This window comes from Chanodichthys erythropterus, chromosome 14 (genome assembly GCF_024489055.1).
Source record: "Chanodichthys erythropterus isolate Z2021 chromosome 14, ASM2448905v1, whole genome shotgun sequence".
Classification (NCBI taxonomy): domain Eukaryota; kingdom Metazoa; phylum Chordata; class Actinopteri; order Cypriniformes; family Xenocyprididae; genus Chanodichthys; species Chanodichthys erythropterus.
In genome coordinates this window covers 45,518,293-45,540,332 of record NC_090234.1, presented here as the reverse complement: position 1 = coordinate 45,540,332, position 22,040 = coordinate 45,518,293, and the positions used below count along the sequence as shown (strand labels likewise).

The 22,040-nt window shown below is 44.6% G+C and overlaps 1 protein-coding gene across 2 annotated transcripts in view; it reads right to left on the bottom strand.

The window, feature by feature from the left end:
• The window catches only part of mylka (myosin, light chain kinase a), a 119,217-nt gene that overhangs the window by 23,203 nt on the left and 73,974 nt on the right, over positions 1-22,040 (bottom strand). For both annotated transcript variants that reach the window (XM_067409665.1, XM_067409664.1), the window contains exons 12-18: positions 17,690-17,827; positions 9,148-9,345; positions 8,806-9,052; positions 8,016-8,099; positions 6,891-7,678; positions 5,935-6,051; positions 4,034-4,096 (exon numbers count right to left, since the gene is read on the bottom strand). In XM_067409665.1, the coding sequence (XP_067265766.1) occupies positions 4,034-4,096; positions 5,935-6,051; positions 6,891-7,678; positions 8,016-8,099; positions 8,806-9,052; positions 9,148-9,345; positions 17,690-17,827 (1,635 nt within the window). The remainder of the gene's footprint in view (positions 1-4,033; positions 4,097-5,934; positions 6,052-6,890; positions 7,679-8,015; positions 8,100-8,805; positions 9,053-9,147; positions 9,346-17,689; positions 17,828-22,040) is intronic.

Here is a 22,040-nt window from a genome sequence, read left to right as displayed (position 1 = left end):
GCATGTAGGATATGGGAACGCCAAACGCGGTACTGCCCATATTCCTATAAACAGTGTTTAAATTCACAGCAGTTGAAGAAGCTGAATTAATACATAAATCTAACTCCTCAAAGTCAGATAAGTATCTTTCATTTAATTCTTCAAAATGCAGTTAAATGCAGCCAAAGATCGACCAGACAAGTGAGCACGGTCTGGATGAAAGGCACATCTCTAACCTCCCCATGATATCCATTCGCGAGCGTTATTTTGCGGGCCTGATCACCCTCCTCGAAGAGTGACAGGTGGGGGCGGAGCTTACAAAGTGGTAATCTCTCTCAATGCTCGAGAGCTGACTGTGCATTGTCCACTCCCAAATACACCAAGCACAAATCCTGTGTATCCTCGCCCGTGATGTAGCGAGGGCAGGAAGGAACAAACTATTTAAATGCTTATTTGCACATTTAATCGATCTGAATCATCGCGCTGCCTCAGCAAACGCAATGTCATAACCGTGAGACGCAGAAGTTCGATTCTTATTCCTCAAGAAAAGAACCAAGACAGAGCAGAGCTTCCCCACCATGACTCATCACAGTGGGTGCCTCTGCTCTGACATCGATATCTTCACACACACTTAGACAGGCGGCTCCTGAAGACAAAAAGCTGATGACGTGCTCTACAGATGCCCTTTTATACTCACGGTCACACCAGTAGTACGTTATAGGCTGTCGCCGGCCAATGTCAAGTTCATTGCTGTGTTTCCATATTCATTTCAGACACCGGTCTTGCCTGGGGCATTCCCCAAAGTGTCCTCTAGGGGATGCAGTGCGAGTTCCTATTCGAAAGAGAACTAATGATATCACAAGAATGAATAATTCAGCACAATTACATAATTTATGCACAATATAAGTGTCCTTTTATTTCATTTAGCTACATTGTATTATAATTATTATTTATTTATTTTGTAAATATGCTTTTAAGATTTGTACACTACAAGTGCACACTCATTACAATTGAGCACATTTCTTTTTCACAAGAGAGTATTTTGCAGTTATATTTTACTTTTGAGTTGACAGGTTTGTGGAAAAAATAGTAATTTTTTCTTCATATAGAAGTTAATATGGAACTGTGGAAACCATGATTTGTTTTTTTTTGTTTTTGTTTTTTTTCTTCACTTTAAACAACACCCCCAGTATAGATAAAATGTCAACTATATCTAATGTTTGTCCTTCATGACAACCAAAAAATACCAATACAAAGCAGAGTGTTGCGCTGTAAAGATGTGTGTAGCAACAGAATAAACCCAGAAAATCATACATACATAAATCTCGTAGCAGATCCAGGCAGGTGGAGCTGGGGGAGGTGGAGGGTTTCAGAAGAACTTTGCTGCAGGACTAGCTAACAGCAAACAATAACAAACAAAAAAAAAAGTTTCTCTATTTTTTTTTCTACAGAATGACTGAATTTGATGCATGCCAAAGTATTTGTACACACTGTACCATATTCTATGGTAGCACATACAGGGCGAGACGGGGTGTTACATGGCAAAGTTTAATATTTAGTTAGGTTAAAGTTTCATCGCTAACAGTGATGCTTTCCTTAACAAGCACAACTAATAAAATAGAGATACAAATATAAGCCATTATGACGTAAATTGCAGTGGTTGTTTCTGAACTGGTCATGAAAGCACTAGGTCCTTTAGGACACCAATTGGGTTCAATTTCCACCAGCGATTCAGAGGTGCTTTGGAGGTTAGAATTTTCCATCATCCAAGACACCACTGCTTATTTTTATAGCTTCATGATTTTTAATCACAGATTTTCCATGACTGCAAACAACTCAATGACTCATTGTAACCCCTATAACGGAGGACTTGCCTAAACCTTAATTTGCCCCAAAATCACTCTCAATCTTCTATTGTCAGCCTTGTTGAAGTTCACATGTGGACAAGAGGAAATGTGCATGTACATTAAAAGCATATTTGCATCTGTTCAGTGCTGCCACAAATGCACTGTCGCATCTCTGCTTTGTGGAATCTGGTTGCGCAGGTCCATGCACAACAACTGCATGTGCATTATAACACAAATGCATGCAGGAATTGTATAAACGTTCTCATAAATTCTCAGATAAGGCAAAACTTAGTAGTATTGTTTAAACAGATCCATTTCACCAATTGGCATCTAACTTGTGTATTCTCTTTTCAAGACAGAGGCAACTCAGCACAAAATACCCAGATAACTTGGACACATTTCTTCATTTTGAATATAGTATCATAATAAATGAGTAAAATCCACTGCATCTCTGAAACAAGCATCAAACTTGACTCAAAGACTAAAGATTAACTCTGTGACATTATAGTTCATATTAAAGCAGGGGAATTAGGGCTCATCGTAGCTGTGTTCCAAATCTAGTGCGCTTCCCATTGTCTACTGTCTACACAGGCAGCTATTTTATAAGACAGCATATTACCCCAAATGAAATGTCATAAGTAACTGATTTGAAACACTAGACAGCAGGTGCATTTACACCAACTCAAGTGTGCCAGCCAAACATGCTCACAAATTATTCTGATAGACTTTGACTTTATAGCGCATGTTACAACACAAAAACCTAAAGGGCCTTTCACATGGCTTGCATGTGAAATCACAGATAATATCATGGAAGAGTGATTTCCTTTTTTTACAACCACTTTCTCAGCAGAATTTTCCTGTAACCTTTGAGAGAACCTTTTTAAATATCTCACTGTCACACAAAATTCTCACTTCTCATTTCTTTTAAGAATAAAGAAAGACATATGGGACAGTTTTCTTAAAGAGATGAGTGCACACATCAACAGTTTCAACAGCCTCAGTTTCAGCCATTTCTAAAGATACAGCATACAGTTCAAAACATAACAGTTTGCTAAAAGAGTAGGCGAAAAGTAGATCCGCTAGTATACAAAAGCCTCACAAAACATTCTGAAGAATGTCAGGCATGTTAAAAACATTGATGTTAGAAAACTCATACAACACTCCTCATGGTCCGGAGAGTGAGAAAGAGAGTCTTGACTGAGCCCATACATGGAAATCCAAGTGGGTTTTGCCAAGCAGTCATGCAGTAAGAGTCATGATCTCTCTCGCTCTACTGTCAGAAATCTTCTTATATTCTCTCTTTATCGCTCTAAAACATGCTTTTTGCTCAACCTCATTCTCCTTCTTGCTCATTGAGCTGTTTAACATTAAAAATCAGTCAAAGTCAGCTCTCCAGAAGCCTTGTCAAACAACTCATCTGATGAAGAGTGTGAGAAGTGAACAACTGTTTCAACAGTGAACCTCCTCTAGGGTTCATCCTGTACTATGCTCCTATACTAGTTCCTCTATACAATCTCATACTATACTACAACTTCTGGACTATGCAAAACTAAAGATCATATGGCAACAACAGAAAATAGTGCAATGACTAAATCTTTAACAATAATTGTCCAGCTTAAAACATTATTTTACAAATTTATCCAGATACAGAGTGGAAAACTGACTACTACTAACTAACTGACTTCACTACAGACATATATGAACTAGGCTACATGCAGATGGACGTCTTTGTTTGTATTTTTAATCTGATTTTAAGCAAGATATATTTACAGCAAAAAGTAGCAACCTACTAAACATAATCTCTAACAATTGAACAACTTTGCAGAAAATTGCACATTTCACTCCATTTAACCTTATCAGAAATCAAATGGAGTGCTTCCTGTTAGCCTTTACATCAGTGACCTTTCTTTCTTTCTTTCTTTCTTTCTTTCTTTCTTTCTTTCTTTCTTTCTTTCTTTCTTTCTTTCTTTCTTTCTTTCTTTCTTTCTTTCTTTCTTTCTTTCTTTCTTTCTTTTTCACTTCTAAATGGAACAAAGTAATTTAATAAGTAATTATTCTTAGTGACATATCCCTAGTGATATTGTCTACAAAAGCTACAAGCAACCTAAAAGTGTGTGCGTGTGTACACTGCAGTGGGAAAGGTTCACATCTCCCACGCCACTCCATATTGGGATATAAAAAAGGAAGTACATATTTTGGAAACTCACTCTCTGTGGTTGGGGTAGAGGGCTTCCTGCTCCGCTTATCAGCTGGTGTGGAGACATTGGGATCTGAACAGACAGTCAGAAAGAATACAGAAAGACATAGAGAGAGCAAAATTAGAATGACCGTCATGAAATCAGCATTTTATGCCTTCTCTTCGACTTATGCACACTAAAAAAAAGTTCCCAAAATATCTAAGCTAATTAATTATTTTATGAGTTCATTACCATTCTGTTACTGCCACTTATTGCCAAGACCAAGACAAAGGTCAAAGAGGTTAAAAAGTGGAATTTAGCAGTAAAAATAGCAGAAACCACTTTAGAAGAAGCTGTATTAGATGTTTATACAAGTAAATGATAGCATTAAAGCACTTAAATAATACTAACATGCCACCATTAAAAATAATATTTTTTCCTGGTGAAGTTGTCACTCTTTTGTCACCGTTAAGCAGGAAAGAGAGTCAGCTGTAATTACTTGTTCTGTAAAATAAGAGAAAGAGATATCTAAAGATGGCTGTGGGGACATGTCCCGTAAAGCAGGACAGAAATATCTAGATACTGTAAGGACATGACCAGTAAAGCAGGATTGTGAAATCTGGACACGGCTTATGGAACACATCCTTTAAATTGGGACAGAGAGATTCATGAACAGCTCTAAAGACTGTAATGTCCTGGAAACCAGAAAATATAGAAATACATAGCTGCAGGGACACATCTTTTAGTTGGGATGGAGTGATCTAGAGACAACTGCAGGGATATGTTCTGCAAAGCATTAAACAGAAATCTAGAAATCTACAGTGGATGAAAGGGAAATTATATATAACACATTTGACATGTCCTGTTAAGCAGGACAGAGATGACTGTAGAGTCAAGTCTTGTACAGGGGGACACAATTGTTATGAACAACTGTAAGGACATGTCCTAGAAAGTAAAACAGAAAGTCACACAGAATGATCTGTAGGGACATGTTCATTAGTTAAGACAGAGAAATCTAGTGATCTAGTGATGACTGTTGAGACGTCCTGTAAAGCAGAACAGAAACAGAGATCGCTGTTAGAATATATTACCCTGGACAAATGGATCTAGAGATGGTTGTGGGAGGATGTCCTGTAAAGCAAGACAGAGAGATCTAGAGATGGCTGTCAGGACACGTCTTGTAAAACTTGGCAGAGAGATCTAGGAATGGGCTTTATTGACATGTCTTGTTAAGTAGGATAAATACATCCAAAGACAGCTAAACACATCCTCTAAAGTGGAAAAGAGAGATCCATAAATGGTTGTAAAGACATGTCCTGGAAAGCAGAACAGAGAGAAAGATACATGTTCTTTAATCAGGACAGCAGGGACATGTCCAGCAAAGCAGGACACAGAAATTTAGAGATGGTCATTGGGACATGATCTGTAAAGTCAAACAGAGATCCAGAGATGATTGTCAAAACATGTTATGCAGGTCAAAGAGATTTAGAGACAGCTGTAAAGACATATCCTACAAAGCGAAACGAGGAGATCTTAGGACATGCAAGGGATGCAACGCAGCCTGATCTGGTCAGTAATTACCGGAAGCTGCAAAACACAGGCAGAGACTCTAGGGAGAGAGACATACTGCCCAGCCCAAAACAGACAGACTCAAACCATAATATTCTCAAAGAACCCAGTGTTTTGACATAGTAGACTAGTAGAGAGGGAGATAATTGTTTGTGTTGTACAATTCAAAACTTTGAATTTGAAAAGGAAAAAAAAAAAAAAAAAAATCAATAAACATTGGAAAAAACTACACTCTTGACACATATGGTTACAGATCGCCTCATCTCATCTCTCAGAGAGCCTATTGAGTTTCATAGAGTAGATACAGGAAAAGCGTTCTGCAAACTCATTTATTGTACGGGCAGGTAAAAAGATATACTCACCGTCCACTAGGACCATACAGGAACATTCTGTCTGTCCCTCGTTGGTCTCTGCCCTGCACACATATTGTCCTTCATCCTCAGGTAGAGCTTTATCAATGGACAGAGAGCACTGACCACCTGCTCACACACACACACACACACATTAAACAGTTACACTCAGAGGGTTAATCTATACTGACAGCATCTGCATGCTGTCAATTACACACAGAAATCATTTGGACTTGTTGCTTGATCATAAAAGCAGTTGTGGTCTTACAATGGACGTCTATGATACTTTAACCTAGAATATTCCTGCAAACCATACATGCATATTCAATCAGATATTCTTCAAGTACACAGTTTAACTTGTCTGTCACTACAGTGATATACTTTGGTCAGATGAAGTCTTTGTGAAACATATACCCTCTCAAAAGACATTAGCATGCAATTAAGGACACAGGTGGCCAAGCCACAGAGATACATCCCTTACTGCACACCTTCCCAATACTTTTCACTGCAGATCTCTGTACTGATAGCCCTAACGCATCATGAAACATCTTGAATAAACCCTCATCGAGTCACATTCCTGCCGGCTGATACCAAAGTGTCATGTGACCACTGTTTAATAACAATTATGTAACAGTTACTTCTGGTCCTCTTGTCTGATTGAATAAGTGGCCAACCACTGTGTTTCTCAGCAGAACACAAAGTTGGTCCAACATTGGCTTCATTTGGAACAATTTTCGTTAGTGGACCAAAAGTCAACTGTCTGTAATGTCAGGTACTCAATATTAACTTTTTGTTTAGAGAACTCTTGTATAAAATGTATAATGTATAACCTTTGGTCTGCTGATGCTTGAAACATATACATATGCATAAAACGTAATAGAGCCCCTGATAAATGCTTTTATTTACGGTAGATTGCACCAAATTAGTCCTCTTACTGGGTAATTTTAAATTGAAAATGCAACACTAACCCTCGTTAGCAATAACGATGAATTTGGATGGTTTGATGAGTTTTCCATCAAGCGTCCATGTCACTTTTGCGGGAGACTCAGATGAAAGTTGGCACTGTAGATGCAAACGTTCCCCATCCGATACCGTCACGTCACTCAGTTTCTGTGTAAAAACGGGCTCTTTTTTCCCAACTGCCTTTGTTTTCTCTTTTATCCCTCCATCCACACAATTCACATCATTTTCCTTTTCTCTGGTGTCTTTATCACCTTGGCTTTCTCCATTCCTGTCCTGGCTTGGCTGTTTTTTCTTGTTGCCTAACACCGATCTGAAGTCAACAGCTTCATTTTTGTTGGGTTGTGTTTTCACTAAGGATCCAGGACCAGGTTTTGGGCCTTGGGTTCCTTTCTTTCCCAGCACTGCTCTGAAGTCCACCTGTTGTGGAGAGTTGACTTTGCGTTCCTCTTCCGTCTGCGTCTTGGGCTTGATCTGCCGTTGGAGGTTCCCCCTGAAGTCCATCTGCTCAGCTGTGATCTCCTTCAGGTCTTCCTCAGAGACGCTCTTGGTGGTGACCTTGCGGCCGAGCACAGTTCGGAAGTCGACCTGTTCGGCCTCCTGTTGTCGGATTTGGTCTTCCCGATGCTCCTTTGTCTCTACACGGCGTTTGAGAAGCCCACGGGTGGCGCACCCCTCCTCTTCTTCCTGATCTGTCCGACTGATGTGTTCCCAGAGTGGCTCAGAGCACGACGTTGCAGGGCTGGGAGTCTCTGGATGTCCTCCCCTGCCTGGCGCAGTCCTCTCCACCCCTCGGCTGCCACAGGAAGAGTGGGAAAAAAATACAGAGATGTTTAAAGCCCCAGCTAGCTCAGCCCACACTGGAGAGCAGCTTAATCAAGGGGAGAGTTAGTTCAACAGGACAGAGTTGCATCAGAGATGACTTCAGAAGCCTTATAGGGAAATGAGACCAGAGAGGGGCCCCTAGACTAACCCACACTCCTCTTTAGACAACAGCACAGCTGAGTGAGGAAGCATAAACAAAGCATTTGGCTATATAGAGATATTATGTAGATTTAGTGCAGGGGTTAAGGGGCAAGGGCTGTAAATATAGCTTTGGGGTAGAGGAGAGCAAGAATAGAAGGAAAACGTACTGCTTATGTGAATCGTCGCCAGACAACATGGGGTCCTCGCTGATGTGCAGAGTGGCCACTGACCTGCACTCTCCTACTTTATTCCTGAGAGCAACAGAAGATTTATGAACGCTGAAGTTCACTTATTGTAAACTGCAGAATTGAAAAAGTAAATGAGGAACTAAAAACAACCTTTCCTAATATGACAGAACTGTCGCCATATATGTACTTAAATGTGTGGATCCCATGAAAACATATTTCATAAAAAAAAATAAAAAAAATAAACAATTAAATTGCGACAAACATTACTGTGATGTATCAATACATCATCATTTAAATAGTTACATTTAAAATAATATTCATATTTTCATAGTTATATTATTTTATTATTTTTTGTTTCATTCAATATGTTATGGTCATTCGAATATGAAGAGGATATTTGATAATTTCATAAAAATAATGACACAATGTAAAAAAAGTGTCAAGTGGTGAAGTGTCATTTTCACATCTTTTCACATGAAACTATTAGGGAGATTGAAATTGTTTTCCATTTAGAAAGAATCAACAAAATAAATCCATATTGTTCACCTTAGAAAAAAAAAAAAAAAAAGGAAATCTATAATCCTTAAAACCTTTTTTAAATATCATTGTTTTTAAGTGAAATAAAGCATCTTGAGTACTGACAACTATGTTAGGTATGCTCATATTCAAATATCTAACCATAAATATAGTAAATGTAAACTCAATAGTATAGTCAACGTATAAAGAATGGTTTAGTCATTTTTTTTTAATCAAGTGTAAAAACTCTTACTTGAGATGGATCTCATAGTTTCCAGCATGATGTGCCTTCACTTTCCTGATGAGCAGTGAGACAACATCTTCTTTCTGTAGGATCTCAAAGTCACCACCTCCAGATATTACCTGACCATCCTTCATCCAGAAGAATTCTGGGAAGGGGTCACCAGCGATGGCACAAGAGAGCAGAGCGTGTTGACCCAGGGAGGCGGTAGAGGACTTGGTTTTAGTGATGAACCAGGGCTGAACTCCATCCTGAGGCTCTGTGATTCACATCCATATTTAACTATTACATTATCATAAAAGGCTCTGGCAGTATTCATTTGCAGATGACAATATTTTGTTATGCAGTTTGTACCTTGTACAGTCAGAGAAGCTTCAGTCCGAGCATCTCCGGCTTCATTCCAAACCTCACAGGTGTATGTGCCTGTGTCCTCAGGAAAAACTTCCTGTATGAAGAGAGTATACTGACAGCCTTTCTTCTCAAAGTGGAAATCCTCGGACTCTTGGATCTCTTTTCCATTATGCAGCCAGACCACCTCAGGGGCAGGATTTCCTACATACAAAACACACTTGCAAATGATTAAGCATATTTGGGTTAGAGAAAAAGAATGGAGGTCAGTGGGACAAAATAAAGAATAATCAACAGCAGAGAGTACCAGAGCGTCAAAGAGTTGAGTACTATGTCTTACAAGCCACACTGCTGCACACGCTTTGTTTGGAAGTCATTTTGTTGAGTCATATTAATAAATGCAAAAAAATGTTTATTTTTTTTATAACTTCAGCAAGTTCATATGTTGCTGAGGTCACATGTTCATGCAAATAAACAGTCAGGAGACTCCTCAGATGCTGTCCTTTACACAGGAAGTGCTCACCATTATATAATCACTAGAGTTAAATCATCTGCACAAACACACACAAGCACATAGACACTATATACGACACACAATTGTGGAGATAAATGATGCCTCTTAAGGGAGTACAAAGGAAATTCCATTCATTACAGCTAAACACAACAAAACAATTTATTGAGTCAATGAATCGCTCAGGGCAACAGTGGCCTCACATTCTGTTTGTAAATATGTAGCTACACTCTAAAGTAATTCAAGGAACACATTACCACAACTGCATGATTAAAATGTTAATGTATTAATTTAATTAAACATTTTAAGTTAGAGACATTATTTTGATTTTATGTTGATGTAATATTGTTGATAATTACATCAGCTTAATAGTGTATGTTATTTAAACTGAAAAGCCTGTTCATATTTAATGTTGTTATGTTTGAAATTTAAAAGAGCTTCTGTTATGTTAAAGTTTTTACCATTATGATGAAGAATAGTGCTCGTGGTTAGGATGTGGGTGGCAACATGAAGATATACTATGTACTCCAGGGCAAAAAAAAATAAAATATAAAAAAAAAGGCCAAGCCAAAAATGCCAACATATTTAGTGGTCTTTTATTGGTCTTAACATTGTTCCCATTCAGTCGGTCACGTTCGACGTACGTCGGACAGACCGACGAATAGGAATCTCGCTAGAGAGGCCAATCTACTTCGAGTGTAACTAAACGAGCCAATGCACATTGGCATGCAATCATATGCATCAGCTGCTCGCCTCGCAGCGCGGGTATATAATGAGCAGCAGGTGCGTTGCATCTTCAGCTTTTCGCTTCGGAGCCAAACCTTCTATGAAGACAGCTACTGAAAGCGAGTGTGGTGAACGAGTCTCTCTTCAAGACGTCTCTTTGTTGCGAGGTGCAGGCGGACAGCGCAGCAGCGGGGCCGATTCTCCTTTTGTTTTTGTTTTTGCCTTTAATTTGATTGAGCAAAGCTGTAATCAGCGTGAAGGCCGTTCTCACGGCTGGTGAAACGGTGCGCCTAGAGCGCTAAAAAGCTGTTGTTACAGCTGGTAAGAGGAGCGCCTTCAAGGAGAGTGCACACGACAGGCTGCACATTCCCTGTCTGTGCTGCAGCGGCTATTCCCCTGCGTGCTTCAGCACCTAAAAGAGTCAGTCCTTGAAAGAGCTAACACGAGTAGTTCGCGTCTTTTTAAAGATGTCGTTCTACTTGTGTGTTTCTGGATGCGGTCGTTACCTGGCGCCTCGGGATGGTCACCAGCGCTGTATCGCGTGCTTGGGCTTAAGGCACGCTGAGGCAGCGTTTGTGGATGAGTCATGTACCCATTGTGGGAAGATGACCATCGCGGAGTTGCGGTCGAGACTCCACTTTCTGCAAAGGGGTGGAGTCCCGGTCCCGACGCCTCGCTCCAATCCTCCTCAGAGGGTTGCTGCGGCGGCGGGGCTGGTGACTTGAGGATAACGGTGAGCGTGCTTCCTTCGGGGAACCAACCCCCTAGGAACCCTCCCCCTCGTGCGCTCCGCAGCCAGTAGAGCTGCCCTCGGAGCGTGGTGGACCACCCCAGAGGTGTGTACCATCCGTTTCCTTCGGAGCTCCCCAGACGACCGGATGTCGATCGCTGCATCGGAGGGTGAGCCTGATACTTCTGGGGAGGATGAGTCGGCGCAGTTGCCTCCTTCGGGGGTGACAACTGTGCCCGACACGGACCCGGAAATGATGGCTATGCTTTCCCGGGCCGCCAACAGGGTCGGGCTCGTGTGGAATCCTCCACCGTGTCCCGAACCCTCGAGGTTGGATGACTGGTATCTCGGGGTGGCCAGGGCTGGTTCTCAGCCCCCCACCCCAGTGCCCTTCTTCCCGGAGGTGCATGAAGAGCTCACGGGCACGTGGACGGCACCCTTTACTGCCCGAAACCGTGTCGGTGGGTCCTCCTCCCTCACCACCCTTGATGGCGGGGCAGCGAAGGGTTACACGCGCATACCCCCTGTGGAACGGGCCGTTGCTATGCAACTGTGCCCTAACTCCACCTGGCGGGGGGAGCCGTCTCTCCCTTCCCGGGCCTGTAAGTACTCGTCGGATCTTACCGGCAAGGCTTATCAGGCCTGTGGGGAAGCTGCCTCTGCCTTACACGCTATGGCGTTGTTGCAGGTCCATCAGGCCAAGGCACTGAGGGACCTGCACGAGGGTGGTCATGATCCACAAGTTCTCCAGGAACTTCGTGCCGCGACGGACCTCGCGCTTCGAGCGACGAAGGTTACGGCGCGGTCAGTGGGTCGTGCGATGTCCACTATGGTGGTCCAGGAACGCCATCTCTGGCTGTGTCTTGCGGACATGAGGGATACCGACAAGGTCAGGTTTCTTAATTCCCCCGTGTCCCAGACCGGCCTTTACGGCGACGCGGTCGAGAACTTTGCCCAACAGTTCTCGGCTGTACAAAGGCAGTCTGAGGCCATCAGTCACATCCTGCCGAGGCGGTCAGCTGCTGCACCTCCACCGCCGGCGGCACCTCAGACTACCCGTCGCCGAGGGCGCCCCCCTGCAGCCGCCCCCGCTCCCGCGCCCCAGCAGCAGCAGCCTCCATCCAAGCGGCGCCGTGGAGCCGGTCGCGGGCGGGGCGCCCAGCCCGTCCAGCCACCCCCCCAAGAAGAAGGGTGGCAAGGCCAAGTCCAAGCGGCCCTAGGACGGGCGACCCGGAGATGGAGGGGACTGCTCTTCAGGAGGTGGTGAATGCACCACTCCTTCCCCCGGAGGAGGGCCGGGTGGAGAATCTTTTGTTGTTTCCTTTTGTTCCGCCGCTGGCTCAACGGCCAGCGGTACCCAAATTTTCAAGAAAAGAGCAGTTTCCTTTATCTCCGGGTCCGAAGAGGGCTCGGAGAGCAGTGGGAGGGCTAGAACCTCACCACTCTCATCCACCTCTTCTGTCGCCAGCGGACAGCAGCGAGCAGCAGGTAAGCAAATCCTCGACTGCTCCCTCTGTCCACCCGTGGAGGCAGGTAAGTGTTGCACAGCACACTGTGACCCCGCTTCGGGCCGCCTCACACAGAGAGCCTCCCCGGGCCGCGTCCCTGCGTTCCACCTCGCTGCCCCGCGGCGGGTACGCCGGTGGTCCCCTTGGTGCCGCTGGTGCGGTCTCTGGGAGCCTGGCTAGCGCTCCCCAGTCCGTCTCGCTGGCTCCTCCGGACCATCAGGCTCGGCTATGCGATTCAGTTCGCCCGGCGTCCCCCCAAGTTCAGGGCGTCCTCTTCACTTCAGTGAAAGATGTCGATGCCCCTGTTCTGCGTGCGGAGATTGCAGTCCTACTGGCGAAGGACGCGATAGAGCCGGTCCCTCCAGCCGATTTGAGGTCAGGGTTCTACAGCCCCTACTTCATTGTACCCAAGAAAAGCGGCGGGTTACGACCGATCTTGGACCTGCGAGTTTTGAATCGGAGCCTTCACAAGCTACCGTTCAAAATGCTTACGCAGAAACGCATTTTCGAGTGCATCCGTCCCCGAGATTGGTTTGCAGCGATCGACCTGAAGGACGCGTACTTTCATGTTTCGATTCTTCCGTGACACAGGCCATTCCTACACGAGGGTCGAGCATATCAGTACAAAGTCCTACCCTTCAGGCTGGCCCCTGTCTCCCCGCGTCTTCACGAAAGTCGTGGAGGGAGCCCTTGTTCCCATGAGAGAACAGGGTGTTCGCATTCTCAACTACCTGGACGACTGGCTCATTCTAGCACAGTCTCGGGATCAGTTGTGCGAACACAGGGACTTAGTGCTCAGGCACCTCAGCCAGTTGGGGCTTCAGGTCAACTGGGAGAAGAGCAAACTCGCCCCAGTGCAGAGGATCTCTTTTCTCGGTATGGAGTTGGATTCGGTCGAACGGGTAGCACGCCTCACAGAGGAACGTGCTCGGTCGGTGTTGAACTGCCTGAATACGTTCAATGGCAGGACAGCGGTCCCACTGAAGTTTTTCAGAGGCTCCTGGGGCATATGGCGGCTGCAGCGGCTGTAACACCGCTCGGGCTGCTTCATATGAGACCGCTTCAGCACTGGCTTCACGGCCGAGTCCCGAGATGGGCGTGGCAACGCGGCACGTTCCGGGTGCCAATCACTCAGGAGTGCCGCCGAACCTTCAGTCCGTGGTCGGACCCTTTGTTTCTCCGGGCAGGAGTGCCCTAGAACAAGTGTCCCGGCATGCTGTGGTTTTCACAGATGCTTCTGCCACCGGCTGGGGTGCCACGTACAACGGGCATGCAGTCTCAGGGGTTTGGACGGGACCCCATCTGCATTGGCACATCAATTGCCTCGAGTTGCTGGCAGTACGCCTTGCGCTGAGCCGCCTCAAAGGCCTGCTTCGCGACAAGCATGTACTGGTCCGTACGGACAACACTGCGACCGTTGCGTACATCAACCGCCAAGGTGGTCTACGCTCCCGTCGCATGTCGCAACTCGCCCGCCATCTCCTCCTGTGGAGTCGGAAGCATCTGAGGTCGCTTCGCGCCATTCATGTCCCCGGTGTGCTCAACCGTGTGGCCGACGAGCTATCACGAGCTGCGCTGCCCGGAGAGTGGCGACTCCACCCCCAGGTGGTTCAGCTGATCTGGAGAGAGTTCGGAGAGGCTCAGGTAGACCTGTTTGCCTCACCAGAAACCTCCCACTGCCAGTTGTTTTACTCTCTGACCGAGGGAACACTCGGGACAGACGCACTGGCTCACAGCTGGCCCCGGGGCCTGCGCAAATATGCGTTTCCCCCAGTGAGCCTACTTGCACAGACCCTGTGCAAAGTCAGGGAGGACGAGGAGCAGGTCTTGTTAGTTGCGCCTTACTGGCCCAACCGGACCTGGTTCCCAGAACTCTCACTCCTCGCGACAGCCCCTCCCTGGCCCATCCCTCTGAGGAAGGACCTCCTCTCTCAGAGACGGGGCACTCTTTGGCACTCGCGTCCAGACCTCTGGAAACTCCATGTCTGGTCCCTGGACGGGACGCGGAGGTTCTAGGTGACTTACCCCCCGAGGTACTTAACACCATCACTTCGGCACGTGCACTGTCTACGAGACGTGCTTACGCCTCGAAGTGGAACCTGTTCGTCGAGTGGTGCTCTTCTCGCCGAGAAGACCCCGAAGATGCTCGATCGGTGTCGTGCTTTCCTTCTTGCAGCAAGGGTTGGAGCGTAGGCTGTCCCCCTCCACCCTCAAAGTCCATTCTGCTGCTATCTCCGCTTACCACGACCACATAGATGGCAAATCTGTTGGTCAGCACGACCTGGTCGTCAGGTTCCTTAGGGGGCGAGACGGTTAAATCCTCCTCGTCCCCCTCCATACCCTCTTGGGACCTTACTCTGGTGCTCAGAGCACTCCAGATTGCTCCCTTTGAGCCTTTGCTGTCAGCAGACTTAAAGATTCTCTCTATGAAAACTTTGCTGCTGGTGGCATTGGCCTCCATCAAGAGGGTAGGGGACCTGCAGTCATTTTCGGTCGACGAATCGTGCCTAGAGTTCGGGCCGGGTGACAGCCACGTGGTACTGAGACCCCGGCCTGGCTATGTGCCCAAGGTTCCTACCACTCCCTTCAGGGATCAGGTGGTGAGCCTGCAAGCGCTGCCCTCGGAGGAGGCAGACCCAGCCCTGGCTTTGCTCTGTCCAGTTCGCGCCTTGCGACTGTACATAGACAGAACTCGAAGCTTCAGGACCTCAGTCCAGCTCTTCGTCTGTTACGGAGGCCAGCAGAAGGGAAAGGCTGTCTCCAAGCAGAGGATGGCCCACTGGATAGTGGATGCCATCGCCCTGGCTTACCAAGCTCAGGGCGTGCCCTGCCCGCTCAGGTTGCATGCCCACTCCACGAGAGGTGTGGCATCCTCCTGGGCGCTGGCTCGTGGCGCCTCGCTAACAGACATTTGTAGAGCTGCGGGCTGGGCGACACCTAACACGTTCGCTAGATACTATAGCCTTCGTGTCGAGCCGGTCTCCTCCCGTGTTCTCGCCTCAGGTCAGAGGCACGGAGAGGCCCCGGCTTAGTGTCGGCTTGCTGCGCTACATGCGCATTCTATTCTCCAGAGAGTCCCTACGGGCAGACCCTGTTGAGTCCTCCGGTTACCCTTCGGCAGCCGACGTGGCGGAGCGTCTGGCGCCAGGCCTATACTCCGTTGTATCCTTGAGAACTGGATTTAGGCTGGGTTCCATATGTGTGACCCTACGGGGATCCCATATGGCTTTTTCCACGGCTGCTCCTAAACGAAGCCCGTGTCTTTCCCTCTGGGAGAACCCATCTCTCACCGAGTGGAGTCACCCCAGTTCTTCCATATGTTGTACAACCTACAAGGTTAGTCCATATGTACTTATCCATATAACTCCTTCGGGGAAGGATATGGCTTCCGCAGCGTTCCTTATCGCATGTAAGGCTACGCTTTCCCAGCGTTATCCAATTGTCGCACTGAGTGGGTTTTGGGAACAACAGTGATCGACCCTCTCTGCGTGAGCCTGGTCCCACCGTCCTTAGGCAAGGGGGTTCAGGTGGCTCACGACAGAGCGCTGGAAGAGGGCAGCCCCTGTGGCGCTTTGGTAGGGATTCTATTCGTCGGTCTGTCCGACGTACGTCGAACGTGACCGACTGAATGGGAACGTCTCGGTTACATAGGTAACCCTCGTTCCCTGAAGGAGGGAACGGAGACGTACGTCCCGTCGCCACAGGCGTTGTCCTGCTGATGCTGCCGCCTGCTGGGTTCGGCTCCTCAGCGAAAACCTGAAGATGCAACGCACCTGCTGCTCATTATATACCCGCGCTGCGAGGCGAGCAGCTGATGCATATGATTGCATGCCAATGTGCATTGGCTCGTTTAGTTACACTCGAAGTAGATTGGCCTCTCTAGCGAGATTCCTATTCGTCGGTCTGTCCGACGTACGTCTCCGTTCCCTCCTTCAGGGAACGAGGGTTACCTATGTAACCGAGACGTTAATCACAAATCGATGGTCAGGAACTTAGCAAGAATTGCATTGTTAGAGATGCATTAATTGTTATATTTCTCACCAGATTTTCGAACACACCACACTTGCATCACAATGCAACTCGTGTTTAATAGTGATTCATCACTTCACACAACTCTGTTGAACCACTCTGAATCAAACTCCCCATTTTCTACCAAAAACTTCATTCTTCAGTTCATTCTTCATTTCTTCATTCAAAACTGTCTTGATGTTTTTCTGAGACAGCAATGGATTTTTAAGTAGTGCATTCGTTTAATTTCCTGACCATTAGTGTTTAGCCCCCTTTTTTTTTGCCCAGGAATGTACATTGACCATTAGCAATGACTGTGCCAATATCAATGACAAAGTAATATCATATTTGTTAATTACATTTTCATACAAAAAAATTTACATTCAGCATGTGTTATAACTAGCTGTTCATTTGAACTGATATAGATAAGATTAACTGTTTTCAGGAACTCCACTTAATTATGTTAAAATTCTGTTGACGTTCGAAGTGTTGTCAAACAAAACAGAGGCTAGCTAGACCCTCCCTCCTCCTCCTCCTCCCCCTCCCCTCCGCGCTTCCTGAAACAGTCATGAACGCACATTTAAAATCATTCTTGTCGGTTATTGGCTGGAGCATGTTTATTATCTTTCATGGTCCAGGCTGCACCAGTTTGTTTTTATTGCCATTTTCGGAGCTTGTGGCGACTACAGAGACCACGTTTTTTTTTACAGTGTGTTCAGGGGACAGGCAGCTAGCAGATAGTGAGGAGATGTTTGCTGTATGTGACAAAAAATGTTTTGGCCTAAAAACGCATGACATCGCTAAGAGCACCTTTAAGTATGTAATAAAAATGACTGCCACATATATAATGCCTTTCATAAAAGTAAAAAATACTCTGCTTCCACCAGGCAAATATTACATCTTAATCTTATTACATCTTACTTCAAAAGGGTCATTTCTGACAATGATATGCACATTATAAAAAAAAAAAAAAAATCATAAATAAATTTTAAAAAAGATCCAGGTCAAAATGTTATTCTTACTCTGCTCTTCTCCTATGTTGAGAAGCTGAAGTTTGTTTCATACCTGTCACCTCCACGGTCATGGTCACCTGACTGCCATCCATGACTCTTAGATCCTGTAGACCTTTGAGAAACACCGGGGCAGACGGTCTCCTCACATCAGTCACTGGATGAGCAGCAGACCTCTTAACATTTGGCTTAGCTGGAGAACAACATACAGATTACATGAGTGATGCTAAATTTACCTCAAAAACATACAGACTAACACTATATGGAAAAGCGCTGCATTCCCTAAAATGTGAAGTAGTCTGCAAATAAAGGGTTAGCTCACCCAAAAATGAAATTTTGTCATTAATTACTTGTGTCGTTCCTATGTTCATCTTCAGACCACAAATTAATATTAATATTTCTTGATGAAATCCAAGAGGTTTCTGACCCCCAAGGGAAAGCAATGCAACACTATTGTGTGTCACAATGCCGACTCACTACTGGCCGTCTCCTGCGTCAGCGTCACACGCATGCATCATGCTGCTCACATGAACAGCATTGGCCAATAATGAGTCTGCGTTCTGACATAGTACACAGAAGCCTGCACTATCTGCAATGTAAACAGCATAGGAAACTGACAGGTGAGATACGAAATTGTTGAATAAAGTTATTATTTTTGTTTTGAACGACCTGCGGGTGAGTAATTAATGACAGAAATTTCATTTTTGGGTGAACTAACCCTTTAATAAATTGGGTGTAAGAGACAACGATTCATCTTATTCAGAATTCCTAGTTCACATTCCTTTCTACTTGTATCTTCAGCAGTCCACACACAGGAGCATCTGTGCTAACAGTCTACTGCACCAGAATCAGTCACATGTGATTATTCTACAAGAGAAAAGTTGGGTGACATCCTGTTTCAAACATGTTAGAACTATTTTTCTGATGCATATGAAAGTTAATGGATTTTGCAGACCCGTAGGAGCTTGTGGAGATGCTGCATCATAAGGTCATTTGGGAATACAGCTGTTTTATACATATAGTCATGGTCAGAATTATTGGCACCCTTGGTAAATATGATCAAAGATGGCTGTGAAAATATATCTGCATTGTGTCACGAAGATAAAGACGGATGAAGATGAAGGTACACAGGATCCAATACGAAGTGATTTTTAATCATACAATAAACAGGAACAGACAGAAGGTGTTACAGTGCATGTGTGAAACAAGGGAAACCACACGCAAACATCGACCGACAACTGAGAGTGCACAGGGAGGAACTTAGATACATGAAGGTGATGAACTGAATGATGAGCAGCTGTGATTATTAGTGTCCACAGGAACAGATGTGTGGCGGGAAATGAAGACAAAGAACACGTGACTGATGAATACAAACTAAAAGTCAATGAAAACAGATAAAACTGAGTATATGTAGCATACCCCCGGAAGCATACGCCCCTTCCCAGAAGGCACAACCTTGTGGCTTGGTGAGGAGAAGGAAGAGGCTTAGGAGTAGGGCATGGAGATGATGCAGGAATGGTGACAGGAGATGGTGACAAGAGATGGTGACAAGAGACGGTTATAGGCAGCGCCGGAGGAATGGTGGCATCCGGACGACGGCTAGACCCTGGTGGCGATGGTGGATGTCTGATGGCACAGACCCAGAGCCCAGAGACGATAGCCCATGGCAGAGTCAAGGAAGGGAGGAGCCAGGGTGGAGTAGAGGCTGACGACAACTGGGGATGACCAACGGAGGCGGAGCCGATGAATCCCAGGGTGCAGACGAAGAGCCAATGGAGAAGAGCGACATCGCTGGTACAGGAGGCCTGGGAGATGCTGCGACGACGAGCATCTGAGGTGTGCTGGTATACCTGAAGGGAAGGAGGAGCCCACTGCAGACATAGGGATGGAGGAAAGGAGCGTAATGGAAGGTCCGCAGGTCCGTGGCGAAGGTGGAGTGACGACTGACCAAGGGGGAGCCAGTGGGACGAGGGAACATGGTGAAGCCGAAAGGCCAAGGGACTCTGGTGGAGCCGAAGGTGGGAGGAGCCAAGCCGGAGCTGACAGGTCAACAGGCCGAGATGGAGTGAGGTGATCAAAGGTCGGAGGCGGAGCCACAGGATCCACTTGCTCCAAAAAACACATTGGCCATAATTATTGGCACCCCTAGAATTTCTTATGAGTAAAATATCTGTATAAGTATATTCCCATTCATATATCCATTTTTTAGCACACCAGGGTGAGGAACATGAAATTATCCAGCCATAACTTCTTGTTTCACAGGAGTATATATGAGGAAATACAAAGGTCAAATTCCCTTAATCATCCTCCACAATAGGTAAAAACCAAAGAATATAGTTCTGATGTTCAGCAAAATATTGTTGAGCTTCACAAAATAGAAAGTGGCTGTAAGAAAATAGCTAGAGCATTAAAAATTCCCATTTCCACCATAAGGGCAATAATTAATAAGTTCCAATCAACTAAAGATGTCACAAATCTGCCTGGAAGAGGATGTGTTTCTATATTGTCTTAATGCACATTGAGGAGGAGAGTTTGAGTGGACAAAGACCCTCCAAGGATCACAGTTGGAGAAATTAGTTGTGTCTTTGGGTAAGAAAGCCTAAAAAAATTTAAAACAGCACCTGCATAACCACAAGTTGTTTGGGTATGTTTCAAGAAAAAAAATCCTCTGCTCTCAAAAAATCAAAAAAAAAAACAAACAAACAACTCCAGCATATTCAGTTGTCAGATACGGCTGGAACTTCAAACAGGACCTGGTTCTATGGTTAGATGAAAATAAAAAAAAAGAGCTTTTTGGCAGCAAACACATTAGATGGGTAGGTGCACACAGGGATAAAAAAAAAATAAAAAAATACCCCATGCCATTGGTTAATTATAATGCTGGATCTTTAATGTAGTGGGCTTATTTTTTCTGCCATGGCCATCCCAGTCCCCTGACCTGAACTCCATAGAATAGGAGTGGGGTGAACTGAAGAGGAGAGGCACCAACATGGACCTTGGAATTCAGTGAATCTGGAGAGATTCTGTATGGAGGAATGGTCTCTGATTTCTTGTCAAGTGTTCTCCAAAAAAAAAAAAAAAAGAAAAAAAAAAGTATTTAAAGAGTATTACATAAATTGTGTCATTAATTTTGAGAGATTTTCCTCAGATGTTTTTAGACAATGTTTGTGAGTGCTATAATGACATTAAACCTTGGCTTTCTAGTAATTTCATTTAATTAAATACAGCCCCTTACACATAATCTCTATGTACTCTGGCCAGTCAGCTACGTTCTTTGTCCTTGAATTGATTAAATTGATTTTTTTTTTTCACTGATAAATCATATATTCATTGTGACTGGCTGATAAAAAACAAACAATGTTCTTTGTACACTGGTCTCCCGTTAGCTTGCCTGCAATTGGTGCATAATGCAGCCGCACAGTTTTTAACTGGGATGAGAAAAAGGGTGCATAGTACTCCCATATTAACATATTTACATTGGCTTCCTGTGAAATCTAGGAATTATTTCAAAATTATCCTTTTTGAATGTAAGGCACAAGCAGGCCATGTGCCCCAGTATTAGTGATCTCCTCTTCCTTCAGTCTCCCTCTAGAGCACTTAGGTCTTCTGATAAACTGCTTTTAAAGGTTCCTCATTGTAATTATAAATCAAGAGGTAACCGTGTTTTTTCTGTAATAGGTCCTAAACTTTGGAATAGAATCCTGATCCACATGAGGTTTGCTCCATAAATTGCCACTTTTACTGTAAATCATACTTTTTAAAAAAATAAAAACATTTTTGTTCTCTAGCTTTTGAATAGTCTTTCTTATATTGTGAAATGGTGTATGTTTTTATTGCTCTTTTTTATATGCTGTAATGTGTTCTTTTCCACGTTTTTTATTCTCTCTCTTGAAAAGCAATTTGACCCCTGCTGTCGTTATGTCTGCGTCATTCTCATCCGAGATACGTTTATGTGTGTGTGCGTGTATGTGTGTGTGTGGAAGCCCACAATCTCTGAAGAGCAAAGGGAATTATTTATTTTTTTTAAGTTTCATGTATAGTGCTGTTTAGTGAGTTATACTGTTTAATGATGCTTCTTAGCTAAACTTGGGCTGTGCCACGAACAGGTCTGGTTTAAACTAAAAGATGAAAACTAATGTTTTCTCATGCTGAGAGATAAACATATGTCCAGTTGCAAAAAAAATAAAAATAAATTCAACTTTGGAGACTGTAATAATTAATAAATATAAAAAAATTGCATGTATAACAGTTAAGTGCAAATTAAAAGTGATAAGGTCAAATATATATTTTTTGTAATACAGCTATGTCATAATTATTCAACCCCTATTCAACACTGCTGTTTTTAAGTAATTTATTTGTATGGCATGGTACAAAATTGTGTTAAAACAATTAAGCTCAATGGGAAC